The following is a 15,000-nucleotide window of genomic DNA, read 5'->3' on the forward strand; positions in this document are numbered from 1 at the left end:
CAGCCGGAGAAGATAGGTCAAAAACAGCAAAATCAGGCGTTTCCATCTAGAAGCTGAGTTATTGAGCCTTTTGTGAAATATAGCATTTCAAGCAAATCACGGACTCTGAAACTAATATTTTCTGACCTGAAACATCTGAACAGTAATTTCCTTCAATATAACAGCACCCCCACCCCCCTCTACTGCAAACTCCTCCTCCGTGGGTGTGTCTCTGGTGGCTTTGCTCGCTCTGCTGCTTGTCAGGTGAGTCTCTGCTGCTTGCGGGTCCACATTCGGATGGCCACCGCTCGTCGGGGGAGTCTGGATCGGGCTCGCCTCGCTCGTTTCTGGGGTTTCGGTTGTGAGCTGGGATGAAGCTGCGTCCGATTCTGGGCTTTCTGGGCTTTCTGCTGCGCATTTCAAAGTGTGCTGCACCCAGAGTCTATTTTCGGAGCCCCCCACCGTTGTGCGCCGGCTCCCAGCGCGACAGCGAAAAGCCTATGAGAATGGTTTCATCACAGCTTTTTCTGCTGTTTTTACTCAACTTTCTCTAATCTGGAGAGCACTGTCGCCACCTAATGGGTCGGTAAAATAGGTTATACACATTCAACATGCCCCAAAATTTTACAGGAGATGTATTAGGCATTGATCCACGTCCCACCGTCAAAAAACGCAATTGACGAACATACTCGTCCTTGGCACTCTACGTTACTAAACCAATTGACGAACATACTCGTCCTTGGCACTCAATGAGTTAATCCGGTTTCCCGCCCGCAGACACGGCCAATTGGGCTTGACCCGACCAAGCTGGAGGTAACACGGAGCTCGAACCAGCGACCCTCCTCGTGTTGGTAGGCAGGGAATCTACCGCTGCACTACCCGGACGCCCATCTGTGCACATACTGAGAGACTCCTGCACTCCAGAAAACCGTCAATATTCTGCTGATTCCATACATATACTGTATACATATCATACATATACTGTATACATATCATACATATATACATATCATACATATACTGTATACATATCATACATATACTGTATACATATCATACATATATACATATCATACATATATACATATCATACATATACTGTATACATATCATACATATACTGTATACATATCATACATATACTGTATACATATCATACATATATACATATCATACATATATACATATCATACATATATACATATCATACATATACTGTATACATATCATACATATATACATATCATACATATATACATATCATACATATATACATATCATACATATACTGTATACATATCATACATATATACATATCATACATATATACATATCATACATATATACATATCATACATATACTGTATACATATCATACATATATACATATCATACATATATACATATCATACATATATACATATCATACATATACTGTATACATATCATACATATATACATATCATACATATATACATATCATACATATACTGTATACATATCATACATATACTGTATACATATCATACATATATACATATCATACATATATACATATCATACATGTATACATATCATACATATACTGTATACATATCATACATATATACATATCATACATATATACATATCATACATATACTGTATACATATCATACATATATACATATCATACATATACTGTATACATATCATACATATACTGTATACATATCATACATATACTGTATACATATCATACATATATACATATCATACATATATACATATCATACATATACTGTATACATATCATACATATACTGTATACATATCATACATATACTGTATACATATCATACATATATACATATCATACATATATACATATCATACATATACTGTATACATATCATACATATATACATATCATACATATACTGTATACATATCATACATATACTGTATACATATCATACATATATACATATCATACATATATACATATCATACATATACTGTATACATATCATACATATATACATATCATACATATACTGTATACATATCATACATATACTGTATACATATCATACATATACTGTATACATATCATACATATATACATATCATACATATACTGTATACATATCATACATATATACATATCATACATATATACATATCATACATATACTGTATACATATCATACATATATACATATCATACATATACTGTATACATATCATACATATACTGTATACATATCATACATATATACATATCATACATATATACATATCATACATATACTGTATACATATCATACATATATACATATCATACATATACTGTATACATATCATACATATACTGTATACATATCATACATATACTGTATACATATCATACATATACTGTATACATATCATACATATACTGTATACATATCATACATATACTGTATACATATCATACATATACTGTATACATATCATACATATACTGTATACATATCATACATATACTGTATACATATCGACGTGCGCCTGCCTGCCCGACTTTTTATCATGGCTGACAGCTGCGGACTCCTCGCCGCACTCTTGAAGGACGGATGAAGAGAGGAGAAGAAAGGAGAGATGGAGAGAGAGAGGAGGGATAGGCTGCCTCACGCTGCGTACTGCAGCTTCACCAAATAACTTACATGGCTAAGAACTGAAGGCTAATCGCTTGTTCCATTGCAACATCAGCGCACAGCAAATCAACCATTTTGGCCTGAAGGAGACTACCGTAATGATGCCAGTAAAACGTCCTGCCTACAAAGTCCTGCCTTACAAAAGTACTGCTACCGAAATGACCTTTGTTCTTCCCGGTCAGCGTGTGTCTCTCTGTCATGGTTCTGTGTCGTTTGCCCAGACGTTTTCGGGCCAAAATGGCGGCAGCGCTGTTGTCAAAAAAGCACCAGATGAGCTTCATCTCTTGGCTTCTATACTCTTTAGCTTCACCTGTCTGCAAGGGACCGGCCTCCCGTGTGCCGCCGGTGTTTGTGTTTTCCCCTATCGCCGTGGCAACATCAGTAGCTGTCAGGGGAGGGGGATAGGGATCCCCAGCGTGGTATGCCACTTTAAAGGGGGGGGGGGTGTGTGTGTGTGCGTGTGTGCGTGTGTCTCTGCGTGTGTGTCTGTATGTGTGTGTCTCTGTGTGTGTCTGTGTGCGTGCGTGTGTGTGTACTATCCAGTGGTGGACAGACACACGCACACACGCTGTGTAACGAGGCCCCTGAAGCGTGCCCAGGCCAATGAAACCAGGTGTATCTCTCCTGGCTCCAGGTGTCCACCTAGTCATTACCACCTAGTCATTACACTACGCCACTTTTTCCGCTCTCCCTCTCCCTCCTAATGGTTGTTTTCTGTGCGTGTACGCTGCACGTGTGCACGTAGCCGCGCGCGCTAACGTGTGTCCCCTCCACCGTTTGTCATCTCATCTATCTCCTGCTTCCTACCAACGCCCAAGGACCCGAAAGAGAAGGATAAGGCAACACTCGCATCACAGCGTTCACATTTTGCTTTGGGGGGCAGACTTTGGCACCAGTTCTATTGAAGTGAATGGGGCGCGCTCCGTAAATCCCACTATAAACCATCATATCTGTGTCGTTTCACCTTGGATTGAAAGATGCTTCGACCACCAGATAAAAGAAAAGACACTATGTGATGTTGACGGATCTTTTTTAATGTAGATGTGCGCATTTGTTTTCCTTATTATTGGTCTCCAAACAGATCATGGCTCTGTGCAGCAGCTGCATACAGCTCAGCTCAAGCTCCTGTTTGCTCCAAAATAGAGTGAGATTAGTGAACTACATCATGATGCCTGATCAAACGAGGCGTCAGTCGACAATCTGGACGAAGCACTTTTCAATCCAAGACAAAACGTCACAGATGCCGTGTGATGCTTTATACTGGCCTCAGTGCAAAATCCCAATGCTGTGATGTGAATTATGTCAAATCCTTATTTTTGAGGGTCCTTGCGAACGCCCCACCCCCCCCAACCCCCTGTGTTTCTGTGCCGGTGAAGAGGATGCAGGCAGGGATTCCCCCCATCGATAAATGAGAATAAATACATTGCCAGGCAGGCGCAGGGAGAGTGTGTTGTCAGGCAGGCACAGGGAGAGTGTGTTGTCAGGCAGGTGCAGGGAGAGTGTGTTGTCAGGCAGGTGCAGGGAGAGTGTGTTGTCAGGCACAGGGAGAGTGTGTTGTCAGGCAGGCGCAGGGAGAGTGTGTTGTCAGGCAGGTGCAGGGAGAGTGTGTTGTCAGGCACAGGGAGAGTGTGTTGTCAGGCAGGCGCAGGGAGAGTGTGTTGTCAGGCAGGTGCAGGGAGAGTGTGTTGTCAGGCACAGGGAGAGTGTGTTGTCAGGCAGGCACAGGGAGAGTGTGTTGTCAGGCACAGGGAGAGTGTGTTGTCAGGCAGGCGCAGGGAGAGTGTGTTGTCAGGCAGGTGCAGGGAGAGTGTGTTGTCAGGCACAGGGAGAGTGTGTTGTCAGGTGCAGGGAGAGTGTGTTGTCAGGCACAGGGAGAGTGTGTTGTCAGGCAGGTGCAGGGAGAGTGTGTTGTCAGGTGCAGGGAGAGTGTGTTGTCAGGCGCAGGGAGAGTGTGTTGTCAGGTGCAGGGAGAGTGTGTTGTCAGGCGCAGGGAGAGTGTGTTGTCAGGCAGGTGCAGGGAGAGTGTGTTGTCAGGCAGGTGCAGGGAGAGTGTGTTGTCAGGCACAGGGAGAGTGTGTTGTCAGGCAGGTGCAGGGAGAGTGTGTTGTCAGGCAGGTGCAGGGAGAGTGTGTTGTCAGGCAGGTGCAGGGAGAGTGTGTTGTCAGGCAGGTGCAGGGAGAGTGTGTTGTCAGGCAGGTGCAGGGAGAGTGTGTTGTCAGGCAGGTGCAGGGAGAGTGTGTTGTCAGGCACAGGGAGAGTGTGTTGTCAGGCAGGTGCAGGGAGAGTGTGTTGTCAGGCAGGTGCAGGGAGAGTGTGTTGCCAGGCACAGGGAGAGTGTGTTGTCAGGCAGGTGCAGGGAGAGTGTGTTGTCAGGCGCAGGGAGAGTGTGTTGTCAGGCAGGTGCAGGGAGAGTGTGTTGCCAGGTGCAGGGAGAGTGTGTTGTCAGGCAGGTGCAGGGAGAGTGTGTTGCCAGGCAGGTGCAGGGAGAGTGTGTTGTCAGGCAGGTGCAGGGAGAGTGTGTTGCCAGGTGCAGGGAGAGTGTGTTGTCAGGCAGGTGCAGGGAGAGTGTGTTGCCAGGCAGGTGCAGGGAGAGTGTGTTGCCAGGCACAGGGAGAGTGTGTTGCCAGGCACAGGGAGAGTGTGTTGTCAGGCACAGGGAGAGTGTGTTGCCAGGCACAGGGAGAGTGTGTTGTCAGGCACAGGGAGAGTGTGTTGTCAGGCGCAGGGAGAGTGTGTTGTCAGGCACAGGGAGAGTGTGTTGTCAGGCACAGGGAGAGTGTGTTGTCAGGTGCAGGGAGAGTGTGTTGTCAGGCGCAGGGAGAGTGTGTTGTCAGGCGCAGGGAGAGTGTGTTGTCAGGCGCAGGGAGAGTGTGTTGTCAGGCACAGGGATAGCGCGCCGCGCGGTGAGTCAGGCGATCTGTGTGAGTCATGCAGCTTAAGACATGATGGCTGCTGAGAGCCGCATGGAAGCTGAGTGTCTGTCTTAATAGTTTATGGCCTAAAGACCGCCTCAGGAAAATGTCCTCACTGTAAACAAACGCTCTGGACTCCAGACGACGTGGAGAGCAAACTGTTGCCAATGCATATGGATATGTGTGTGTGTGTGTGTGTGTGTGTGTGTGTGTGTGTGTGCTCGTATAAATGACTTCCCCCCCTTCTCTCTCTCTCTCTCTCTCTCTCCCTCTCTCTCTCTCGTAAGATAAACACATTTGCTCATGCTTCTCACAGGCTGGAAGTCCCTAACCTCCTCCCCCTCTCTCTCCGCACAAGTCCAGATTCTTTTCATGCTCCCCGCTCATCGTTACTTGGCTTCTTCACTCTTTTCTTCCCCCGCAGACGACTTAGTGCCATGCGGTAGCTGTACAATTAGCTGTTCCAAGTTTGAGGAAGAGGTAGTGCGCCCCCTAGTGACGCCTCGGATCATTGTCGGGGGCCGATCTCACACCTAGAACTGCGGGGAGTGGAGGAGAGTGAGAGGGTGTGTATGTGAGAGAGAGAGAGAGAGAGAGAGAGAGAGCGAGAAAGAAAGAGAGAGAAAGCATATGTTGAGGTATGAGTGTGCATTAAGTATACACTCACCTACTCACACACACACCCCCACACACACACACACACAATCGTTTGCACGCATACACACACACACTCACGTCCCCCCCCCCCCTCGCCTTCCCACTCCTCGTCCCCAGACCAAAGCAAACACCTGGAGGGTGCTATCCCCGTCAAACCCTACTCAGAGCCTCTCTCTCTCTCTCTCTCTCACACACACACACACACACACACCTCCCTCTCAACCTGCCCCCCGTCCAAGCCCCCCCCCCTCCCGTCCAGCCCTAATGACAGGCCAGAGGAAAACAGGAAAGGAGGCCGTGATCCCAGTGATGGCATGGAAATTAGCCTGCTCTGTCTAAACATGAGCTCACCACCGCCACACCGGCTGGAGAGTGACAGCGATCACACACACACACACACACACACACACACACACACACACACACACACACACTCATGCGGGCAGATGGAAAGAAAGCTCTCACTCTCACTGTCAGTTATCTTGTCAGTCACATTTATTTGTTGTGTAGAAGAAGAGATGGGGGGAGGCGTGGTTATTTGGTGTGTTGCCGTCCGCGGCGATGAGGAGGGAGGTTAAGACAGTGGCTTAGATTAGGAGGGCGGGGCACTGTGAGAAAGAAGGGAGCAGGTAGATTAGGAGGGTGGGGCACTGTGAGAAAGAAGGGAGCAGGTAGATTAGGAGGGTGGGGCACTGTGAGAAAGAAGGGAGCAGGTAGATCAGGAGGGTGGGGCACTGTGAGAAAGAAGGGAGCAGGTAGATTAGGAGGGTGGGGCACTGTGAGAAAGAAGGGAGCAGGTAGATCAGGAGGGTGGGGCACTGTGAGAAAGAAGGGAGCAGGTAGATCAGGAGGGTGGAGCACTGTGAGAAAGAAGGGAGCAGGTAGATTAGGAGGGTGGGGCACTGTGAGAAAGAAGGGAGCAGGTAGATCAGGAGGGTGGGGCACTGTGAGAAAGAAGGGAGCAGGTAGATCAGGAGGGTGGGGCACTGTGAGAAAGAAGGGAGCAGGTAGATCAGGAGGGCAGGGCACTGTGAGAAAGAAGGGAGCAGGTAGATCAGGAGGGCAGGGCACTGTGAGAAAGAAGGGAGCAGGTAGATTAGGAGGGCAGGGCACTGTGAGAAAGAAGGGAGCAGGTAGATTAGGAGGGCAGGGCACTGTGAGAAAGAAGGGAGCAGGTAGATCAGGAGGGCAGGGCACTGTGAGAAAGAAGGGAGCAGGTAGATTAGGAGGGTGGGGCACTGTGAGAAAGAAGGGAGCAGGTAGATTAGGAGGGCGGGGCACTGTGAGAAAGAAGGGAGCAGGTAGATTAGGAGGGCGGGGCACTGTGAGAAAGAAGGGAGCAGGTAGATCAGGAGGGTGGGGCACTGTGAGAAAGAAGGGAGCAGGTAGATCAGGAGGGCAGGGCACTGTGAGAAAGAAGGGAGCAGGTAGATCAGGAGGGCAGGGCACTGTGAGAAAGAAGGGAGCAGGTAGATTAGGAGGGCGGGGCACTGTGAGAAAGAAGGGAGCAGATAGATCAGGAGGGCGGGGCACTGTTAGAAAGAAGGGAGCAGGTAGATTAGGAGGGTGGGGCACTGTGAGAAAGAAGGGAGCAGGTAGATCAGGAGGGTGGGGCACTGTGAGAAAGAAGGGAGCAGGTAGATCAGGAGGGTGGGGCACTGTGAGAAAGAAGGGAGCAGGTAGATCAGGAGGGTGGGGCACTGTGAGAAAGAAGGGAGCAGGTAGATTAGGAGGGTGGGGCACTGTGAGAAAGAAGGGAGCAGGTAGATTAGGAGGGTGGGGTACTGTGAGAAAGAAGGGAGCAGGTAGATCAGGAGGGTGGGGCACTGTGAGAAAGAAGGGAGCAGGTAGATTAGGAGGGTGGGGCACTGTGAGAAAGAAGGGAGCAGGTAGATTAGGAGGGTGGGGTACTGTGAGAAAGAAGGGAGCAGGTAGATCAGGAGGGCGGGGCACTGTGAGAAAGAAGGGAGCAGGTAGATTAGGAGGGTGGGGTACTGTGAGAAAGAAGGGAGCAGGTAGATTAGGAGGGTGGGGCACTGTGAGAAAGAAGGGAGCAGGTAGATTAGGAGGGTGGGGCACTGTGAGAAAGAAGGGAGCAGGTAGATCAGGAGGGTGGGGCACTGTGAGAAAGAAGGGAGCAGGTAGATCAGGAGGGTGGGGCACTGTGAGAAAGAAGGGAGCAGGTAGATCAGGAGGGTGGGGCACTGTGAGAAAGAAGGGAGCAGGTAGATTAGGAGGGTGGGGCACTGTGAGAAAGAAGGGAGCAGGTAGATTAGGAGGGTGGGGTACTGTGAGAAAGAAGGGAGCAGGTAGATCAGGAGGGTGGGGCACTGTGAGAAAGAAGGGAGCAGGTAGATTAGGAGGGTGGGGCACTGTGAGAAAGAAGGGAGCAGGTAGATTAGGAGGGTGGGGTACTGTGAGAAAGAAGGGAGCAGGTAGATCAGGAGGGCGGGGCACTGTGAGAAAGAAGGGAGCAGGTAGATTAGGAGGGTGGGGCACTGTGAGAAAGAAGGGAGCAGGTAGATTAGGAGGGTGGGGCACTGTGAGAAAGAAGGGAGCAGGTAGATTAGGAGGGCGGGGCACTGTGAGAAAGAAGGGAGCAGGTAGATTAGGAGGGTGGGGCACTGTGAGAAAGAAGGGAGCAGGTAGATTAGGAGGGCGGGGCACTGTGAGAAAGAAGGGAGCAGGTAGATTAGGAGGGTGGGGTACTGTGAGAAAGAAGGGAGCAGGTAGATTAGGAGGGCGGGGCACTGTGAGAAAGAAGGGAGCAGGTAGATTAGGAGGGTGGGGCACTGTGAGAAAGAAGGGAGCAGGTAGATTAGGAGGGCGGGGCTTGGTGGAAAGATGGGTGTCAGCTCTGGCTTTTGGCGACACGAGGGACAATTGAGTTGTGTTGGGAGAAAAGGCCATGTGGTAAGATATCTCTCTCTCTCCCTCTCTCGCTCTCTCTCTCTCCCTCTCTCTCCCTCTCTCCCTCTCTCTCTCTCGCTCTCTCCCTCTCTCCCTCTCTCTCTCTCCCTCTCTCTCTCCCTCTCTCTCTCTCCAGGTGATGTACTGTGAGCAGCTGCTGGCCTGTGTGGACGCTCTGCTGGACCGCTGTGAGGCGGACTGCAGCGCGGTCAGCCTGCAGCTGCTGCAGGTGCTGCTCACTGTCCAGAGCCTGTCCACCCAGACACTGCTCAGCCAGAAGGTAGGAAGACACACATACACACACACACACACACACACACGCACTCACAGCCTATCACATTGTAACATGCTAAAACAACACCCTCACAGCCTATCACATTGTAACATGCTAAAACAACACCCTCACAGCCTATCACAGGGATGTCAGAGATACAGCCCGCGGGACGGATCCGGCCCGTGGGCAGGTTTCATCCGGCCCGCGAGATGTTTTGGAATATTAAAAAAAAAAAAAAATTTATTATTATTAAATTCGCACCCCATTATCATGAACTACGTGTGGCTAATAAGCAAGCTAAGAGTTCATTCATAAGTTAATTAACCTGCACTACAAGGAAGTATGTCAGTAGGTCATCAGGTGTAAACAAAGCCGCCATGATGCCACGCTGGAATTGAATCGCGCATTCAGCTAGCTACCAAAAAACAAAAGAATCAACAAGATCAGGCGCGGACTGCATAATCGGGCACGTCGGGCAAATGCCCGCTGGCCTGGCCTGGCCTGGCCTGGCCTGGCCTGGCCTGGCCTGCAAAAAAAAAAAAAAAAAAAAAAATTGTGCCCGGCAGTCAGGCCACTCACTGAACAGCAGGCCAGGCGCCGCCTATTGGTTTACTAGTGGTTTTATTACTTTATTCAGGGTTAAAGTGGGTGCATCTCATTGTAAAATTGGACTTGGCCCAAATTGGGCTTCAAACGGCCCAAATCGGGCTTCAACCGGCCCAAATCTGGCTTTAAACGACCCAAATTGGCTTCAAAACGGCCCACATCTGGCTTCAAACGGCCCAAATTGAGCTTTAAACGGCCCAAATTTTTCGGACACCAGCACGCGTGTCGGCCCGTATCAGCCTGGCCTGCTTGGTATCTAATGCCGGCCTGAAGTATGATCCCAGTCCGCCCCTGAACAAGATGCTGTCGAAAAAGAGAAAGGTTGACACGGAATGCAGGCAGTTTCAAGAGAAAATGGAAAGAGCAGTATTTCTTTTGTGAAGTAATGGGTAAATGAGTCGAATTGATTTTAGTAAAAAAAAAATCGGGCCCCCATGAGGTCTCAGTTGAACAAATCCGGCCCTCTACCTAATATGAGTCTGACACCCCTGGCCTATCACCATTGTAACATGCTGCACCGCTGGTCTTCTCTTTCTTCTTCTTCATCATCTTTTATCGTATCTTTTTTGCAGTCGCCAGCTGCTTCTTTTCACGTGACAGCGAGGGGTTTTCACTGGCAGGACGTAGCGCGTGGGAGGATCACGCTAACCCCCCCCCCCCAGTTCCCCTCCTCCCCAAACAGGCCGCCCCGACCGACCGGAGGAGGCACTAGTGCAGCGAGGACACATACCCTTAATGCGCCTTCCCACCCGCAGACACGGCCAAAATGTGCCTGTATGGACGCCCGACCAAACCGGTGTAACACGGGGGCTCGAACCTGCGACCTTCGTGTTGGTAGGCAACGGAATCTACCGCTGCACTACGCGGACGCCCACCTATAGATCTTCTGACCGTCCAAGTCAGCAGCGTGAGCATCCAATCCCAGAGGTTTACAAGCCACAATCCACCTCACCTACAACCCACAATCCACCTCACCTACAACCCACAATCCACCTCACCTCTGTAACTCTGTCATTTCTCTGACATGCCGCCTTTTAAACACCCCCCCCCCCCCCCCCCCCCCAATCTTCTTTTTTCCACCCCTCTCCTCTTTTTATGAGAAAGGTAAGCAGGTTTTGTGAAGCTATTCGAGGAATTGCGAGCGCCTGTCCGGGTTCAAAGTGGGCATGGCAACGGTATAATTACCCACTTAGCCACGGGGAGCTGAAATTGCACCTTTGGAGTGGAACTTTAAATCCAACCCTGGGTGAAAGGAGGCGGGCAGGGAGGGAGGGAGAGAGAGAGACGAGAGAGAGAGAGAGAGAGGAGAGAGAGAGAGAGAGAGAGAGAGAGAGAGAGAGGGAGAGAGAGAGAGAGAGAGAGAGAGAGAGAGAGAGAGAGAGAGGTGAGCTGCGTTGCTGCTGGCAGCAGCTGTGTGAGCATCTGTACCCCTGTGTCGTCCGTGTCGTCAGCCCCGTTTTCGCCGATTACCGTCGCGCGCCTTCAGGTCACGACAGCAAGGCGACACGACTGTAAGGCGACACGCCAGCCGTCCAGCCAGTCAGTCAGCGCTGGGCTGACTGCGGTCGGCCTCCCAAATACAGAGGGCCAGAGGAGAAGAGCGCTATTTAAAGCTAAAGTATCTGAGGCAGCGCTCACTTCTCAGTAGGAGGTTAATGACAGGGCGAGGAGCGGGAAGGGATTGGCACCGATGCCTACCAGACGCCACAGCGCTGACCACGAGACTGTGTGTGTCAGGGACGAGACGGGGACAGCACTGACCACGAGACTGTGTGTGTCAGGACGAGACGAGGACAGCACTGACCACGAGACTGTGTGTGTCCGGGACGAGACGAGGACAGCACTGACCATGAGACTGTGTGTGTTAGGGACGAGACGAGGACAGCACTGACCACGAGACTGTGTGTGTTAGGGACGAGACGAGGACAGCACTGACCACGAGACTGTGTGTGTCAGGGACGAGACGAGGACAGCACTGACCACGAGACTGTGTGTGTCAGGGACGAGACGGGGACAGCACTGACCACGAGACTGTGTGCGTCAGGGACGAGACGAGGACAGCACTGACCACGAGACTGTGTGTGTCCGGGACGAGACGAGGACAGCACTGACCACGAGACTGTGTTTGTTAGGGACGAGACGAGGACAGCACTGACCACGAGACTGTGTGCGTCAGGGCACGAGACGAGGACAGCACTGACCACGAGACTGTGTGCGTCAGGGACGAGACGAGGACAGCACTGACCACGAGACTGTGTGTGTCAGGGACGAGACGAGGACAGCACTATGCCACAAGACTGTGTGCATCAGGGACGAGACGAGGACAGCACTGACCACGAGACTGTGTGTGTCAGGGACGAGACGAGGACAGCACTGACCACAAGACTGTGTGCGTCAGGGACGAGACGAGGACAGCACTGACCACGAGACTGTGTGTGTCAGGGACGAGATGAGGACAGCACTATGCCACAAGACTGTGTGTGTCAGGGACGAGACGAGGACAGCACTGACCACGAGACTGTGTGCGTCAGGGACGAGACGAGGACAGCACTGACCACAAGACTGTAGTCGGGTTTCCATCCACCTGTTTTTATGCGAAATTTCAATTTGCGCATAAAAAAGTGGTAACGCTGCCTAATTCACAAAAACCTCCAAATATCGATTATCGGGTGTATCGATAAAAGGAAAGTGTGGTGGAAACAGATTAAGCGATATTCCCTTGTCTCTCCATTCAAAAACCAGGCAGTTTGCCTTGATCACTGCAAAACATGACATGCCGTGTAGCCTCCACACAATAGGGCTACACACGGTAAATAATGGTAAATACGCAGCACAATACCCGCCGTGGTAAACAGAAGAAGACTGGGATATTAACTTTAAGGCGACTCACTTCTAGAATTGAATGAAATTGTATTCACTTACTATCTGCTCCGTGGATTATAACTTTATGCTTGCCGAGTTGCACCTGGTAATCCAGAAATGGCGTTATGGTACCTTTATCTACTTGTAGATCATCAAGAAACTTTAAATGAATAACGTTAGATGTGTTTAACAGAGCTGTATATCGGGTCTAGCAGCTGATCAGCAGCTCAGACAGCCTCAAACACGAGGTGATTGACAGCTCTATAATTTGCAAAATAGCAGCAGATGGAAACGCGCATTATTTTGCATTTTCTTTTGCCGACTGAAAATTCGATTAAAAGTTGCGATACATTTGGATGGAAACCCAGCTACTGTGTGTCAGGGACGAGACGGGGACAGCACTACGCCACAAGACTGTGTATGTCCGGGACGAGACAGGGACAGTCAGAGGGAGGAATGAATAAGCAGAGAGAGAGAGAGAGAGAGAGAGAGAGAGAGGGAGGGTGAGAATGGCATTGGGCATTCCCGGACATAGAGGAAAAGCAGCGCTGGTTTCCCAGAAAAGCAGCATGTCTTTCCCAGCGGCTGACAGCTCGGGGCTGTCTAGCTGTCCTCTGAAGGGGCTCATCTGTGACTCAGACAGCGTCTCTGTCCCCCACCGTCCCACAGGGACTATGAAGGGGACTGTGAAGTCCCCTGAAGGTCACTTCCTCTGCCCTAAGGAGTCAGCTCATTATTTACTCTCCTATCTCTCATCCCTGCCCTTTCCTCTCCGCACAGCTTTATTAGTGTGCGTGTGCGTGTGTGTGTCTGTGTGTGTGTGTGTGTGTGTGTGTGTGTGTCTGTGTGTGTTCCTGTGCCTGCCTGACATCCTCTGTGTGCGTCGGTGTTTGTGCTCCCCCCCCCGCCCCCCCTCAGTGCTTCTCTATGTGTAAAAGATGCTTGTTGTTGTTCTTCCCATGGTTCCGCGTGACGGTCTGAGCCTCCCCATCACAGCCGTGACCTGAGGAATTCCTCCCGTTTAAAATAGTACAGCTGTAATTGTTTAGCTTTAACACGCTACATCCTGTGTGCTGTGATCACTTTCTCTCATCAGCCCATCTCCCACCACCTCTAACCTGCCCCGCACACACTCTCTCTCTCTCTCTCTCTCTCTCTCTCTCCCCTCTCTCTCTCCTCTCTCTCTCTCTCTCTCTCCCCTCTCTCTCTCCCCTCTCTCTCTCCTCTCTCTCTCTCTCTCCCCTCTCTCCCCCCCCCCCCCCTCTCTCTCTCTCTCTCTCTCTCTGACTGTTTTTCTTTCTCTTTTCTTGACTGAATTCTGTATGATTTCAAGTCAAACAAAAACAAATGTGTGTTGTTCCTTCTGTCTTCCATGCCCCTATCCCCCCCTCCTCCCCTCCATCCCCACCACCCCCCAGGCCCTGGAGAGTGTGCAGCGGCTGGGTAAGGTGCAGGGCCTGCACTCGGTGCCTGAGCTGTACAGACAACACATGGGCCAGCTGCTGGACTGGCTATCTGCCTCTGTCAACGCCTGGTCCAGCTACTCCCCACAGAGGCTCCAGCTACATGTCATAGCCGTACAGTCAGGTGAGGCGGCCCAATGTACACAAGACAGTGCCAGAGGGAGAGGGGAGCAGGGTCATATGAGCCGCAAACATGTTATCTTGGTAAAGGAACATGAGACCGAACTTGAACTTCCACCTTGGGATGCGCGATATCGGGTTGTTTTGCCGATATCAGATATGCTGATATTTTCCAACTCTTTTGGCCGATTGCTGATGGCGATAATGACGTCAGTTCTTCCACAACACGTCTCTCCTATCGTGCAATTAACACATCATTATTATGCCTACTGTTATCATGATGGCCCACAGACATAACATACAATGCTTTTCAAAATGTACACGTTCACTGGGCAAAATAAGAAAACTACTTCAACTTAGGTTATGTAAAACATGCCGTATTTATTTTAATTTTTCAAATAAAACTGATAAAGATTTAAAAAAAATATTAAAAATAAAGATTCATCCTACTTAAAGTCGAGCTGAACCCAGAAATGACTTTTATTTTCTTTTATGCCTGGTTCAGACTACACGAATTCAGCCCGATATTAGACCGATTTGGT

The 15,000-nt window shown here is 49.7% G+C and overlaps 1 protein-coding gene across 1 annotated transcript in view; it reads left to right on the forward strand.

Annotated features, from left to right (window-relative positions):
- LOC310788324 (dynein axonemal assembly factor 5-like) overlaps window positions 1-15,000 on the forward strand; it is a gene marked incomplete at its 5' end in the record, with an annotated part of 52,715 nt that overhangs the window by 14,587 nt on the left and 23,128 nt on the right. Inside the window, 2 exons of the mRNA XM_083649896.1 lie at window positions 9,270-9,413; window positions 14,294-14,462. Of these exons, the coding sequence (XP_083506022.1) occupies window positions 9,270-9,413; window positions 14,294-14,462 (313 nt within the window). The remainder of the gene's footprint in view (window positions 1-9,269; window positions 9,414-14,293; window positions 14,463-15,000) is intronic.

The sequence above is a fragment of the Poromitra crassiceps genome (assembly GCF_964638095.1).
Source record: "Poromitra crassiceps genome assembly, chromosome: 13".
In the NCBI taxonomy this organism is placed as follows: Eukaryota; Metazoa; Chordata; class Actinopteri; order Beryciformes; family Melamphaidae; genus Poromitra; species Poromitra crassiceps.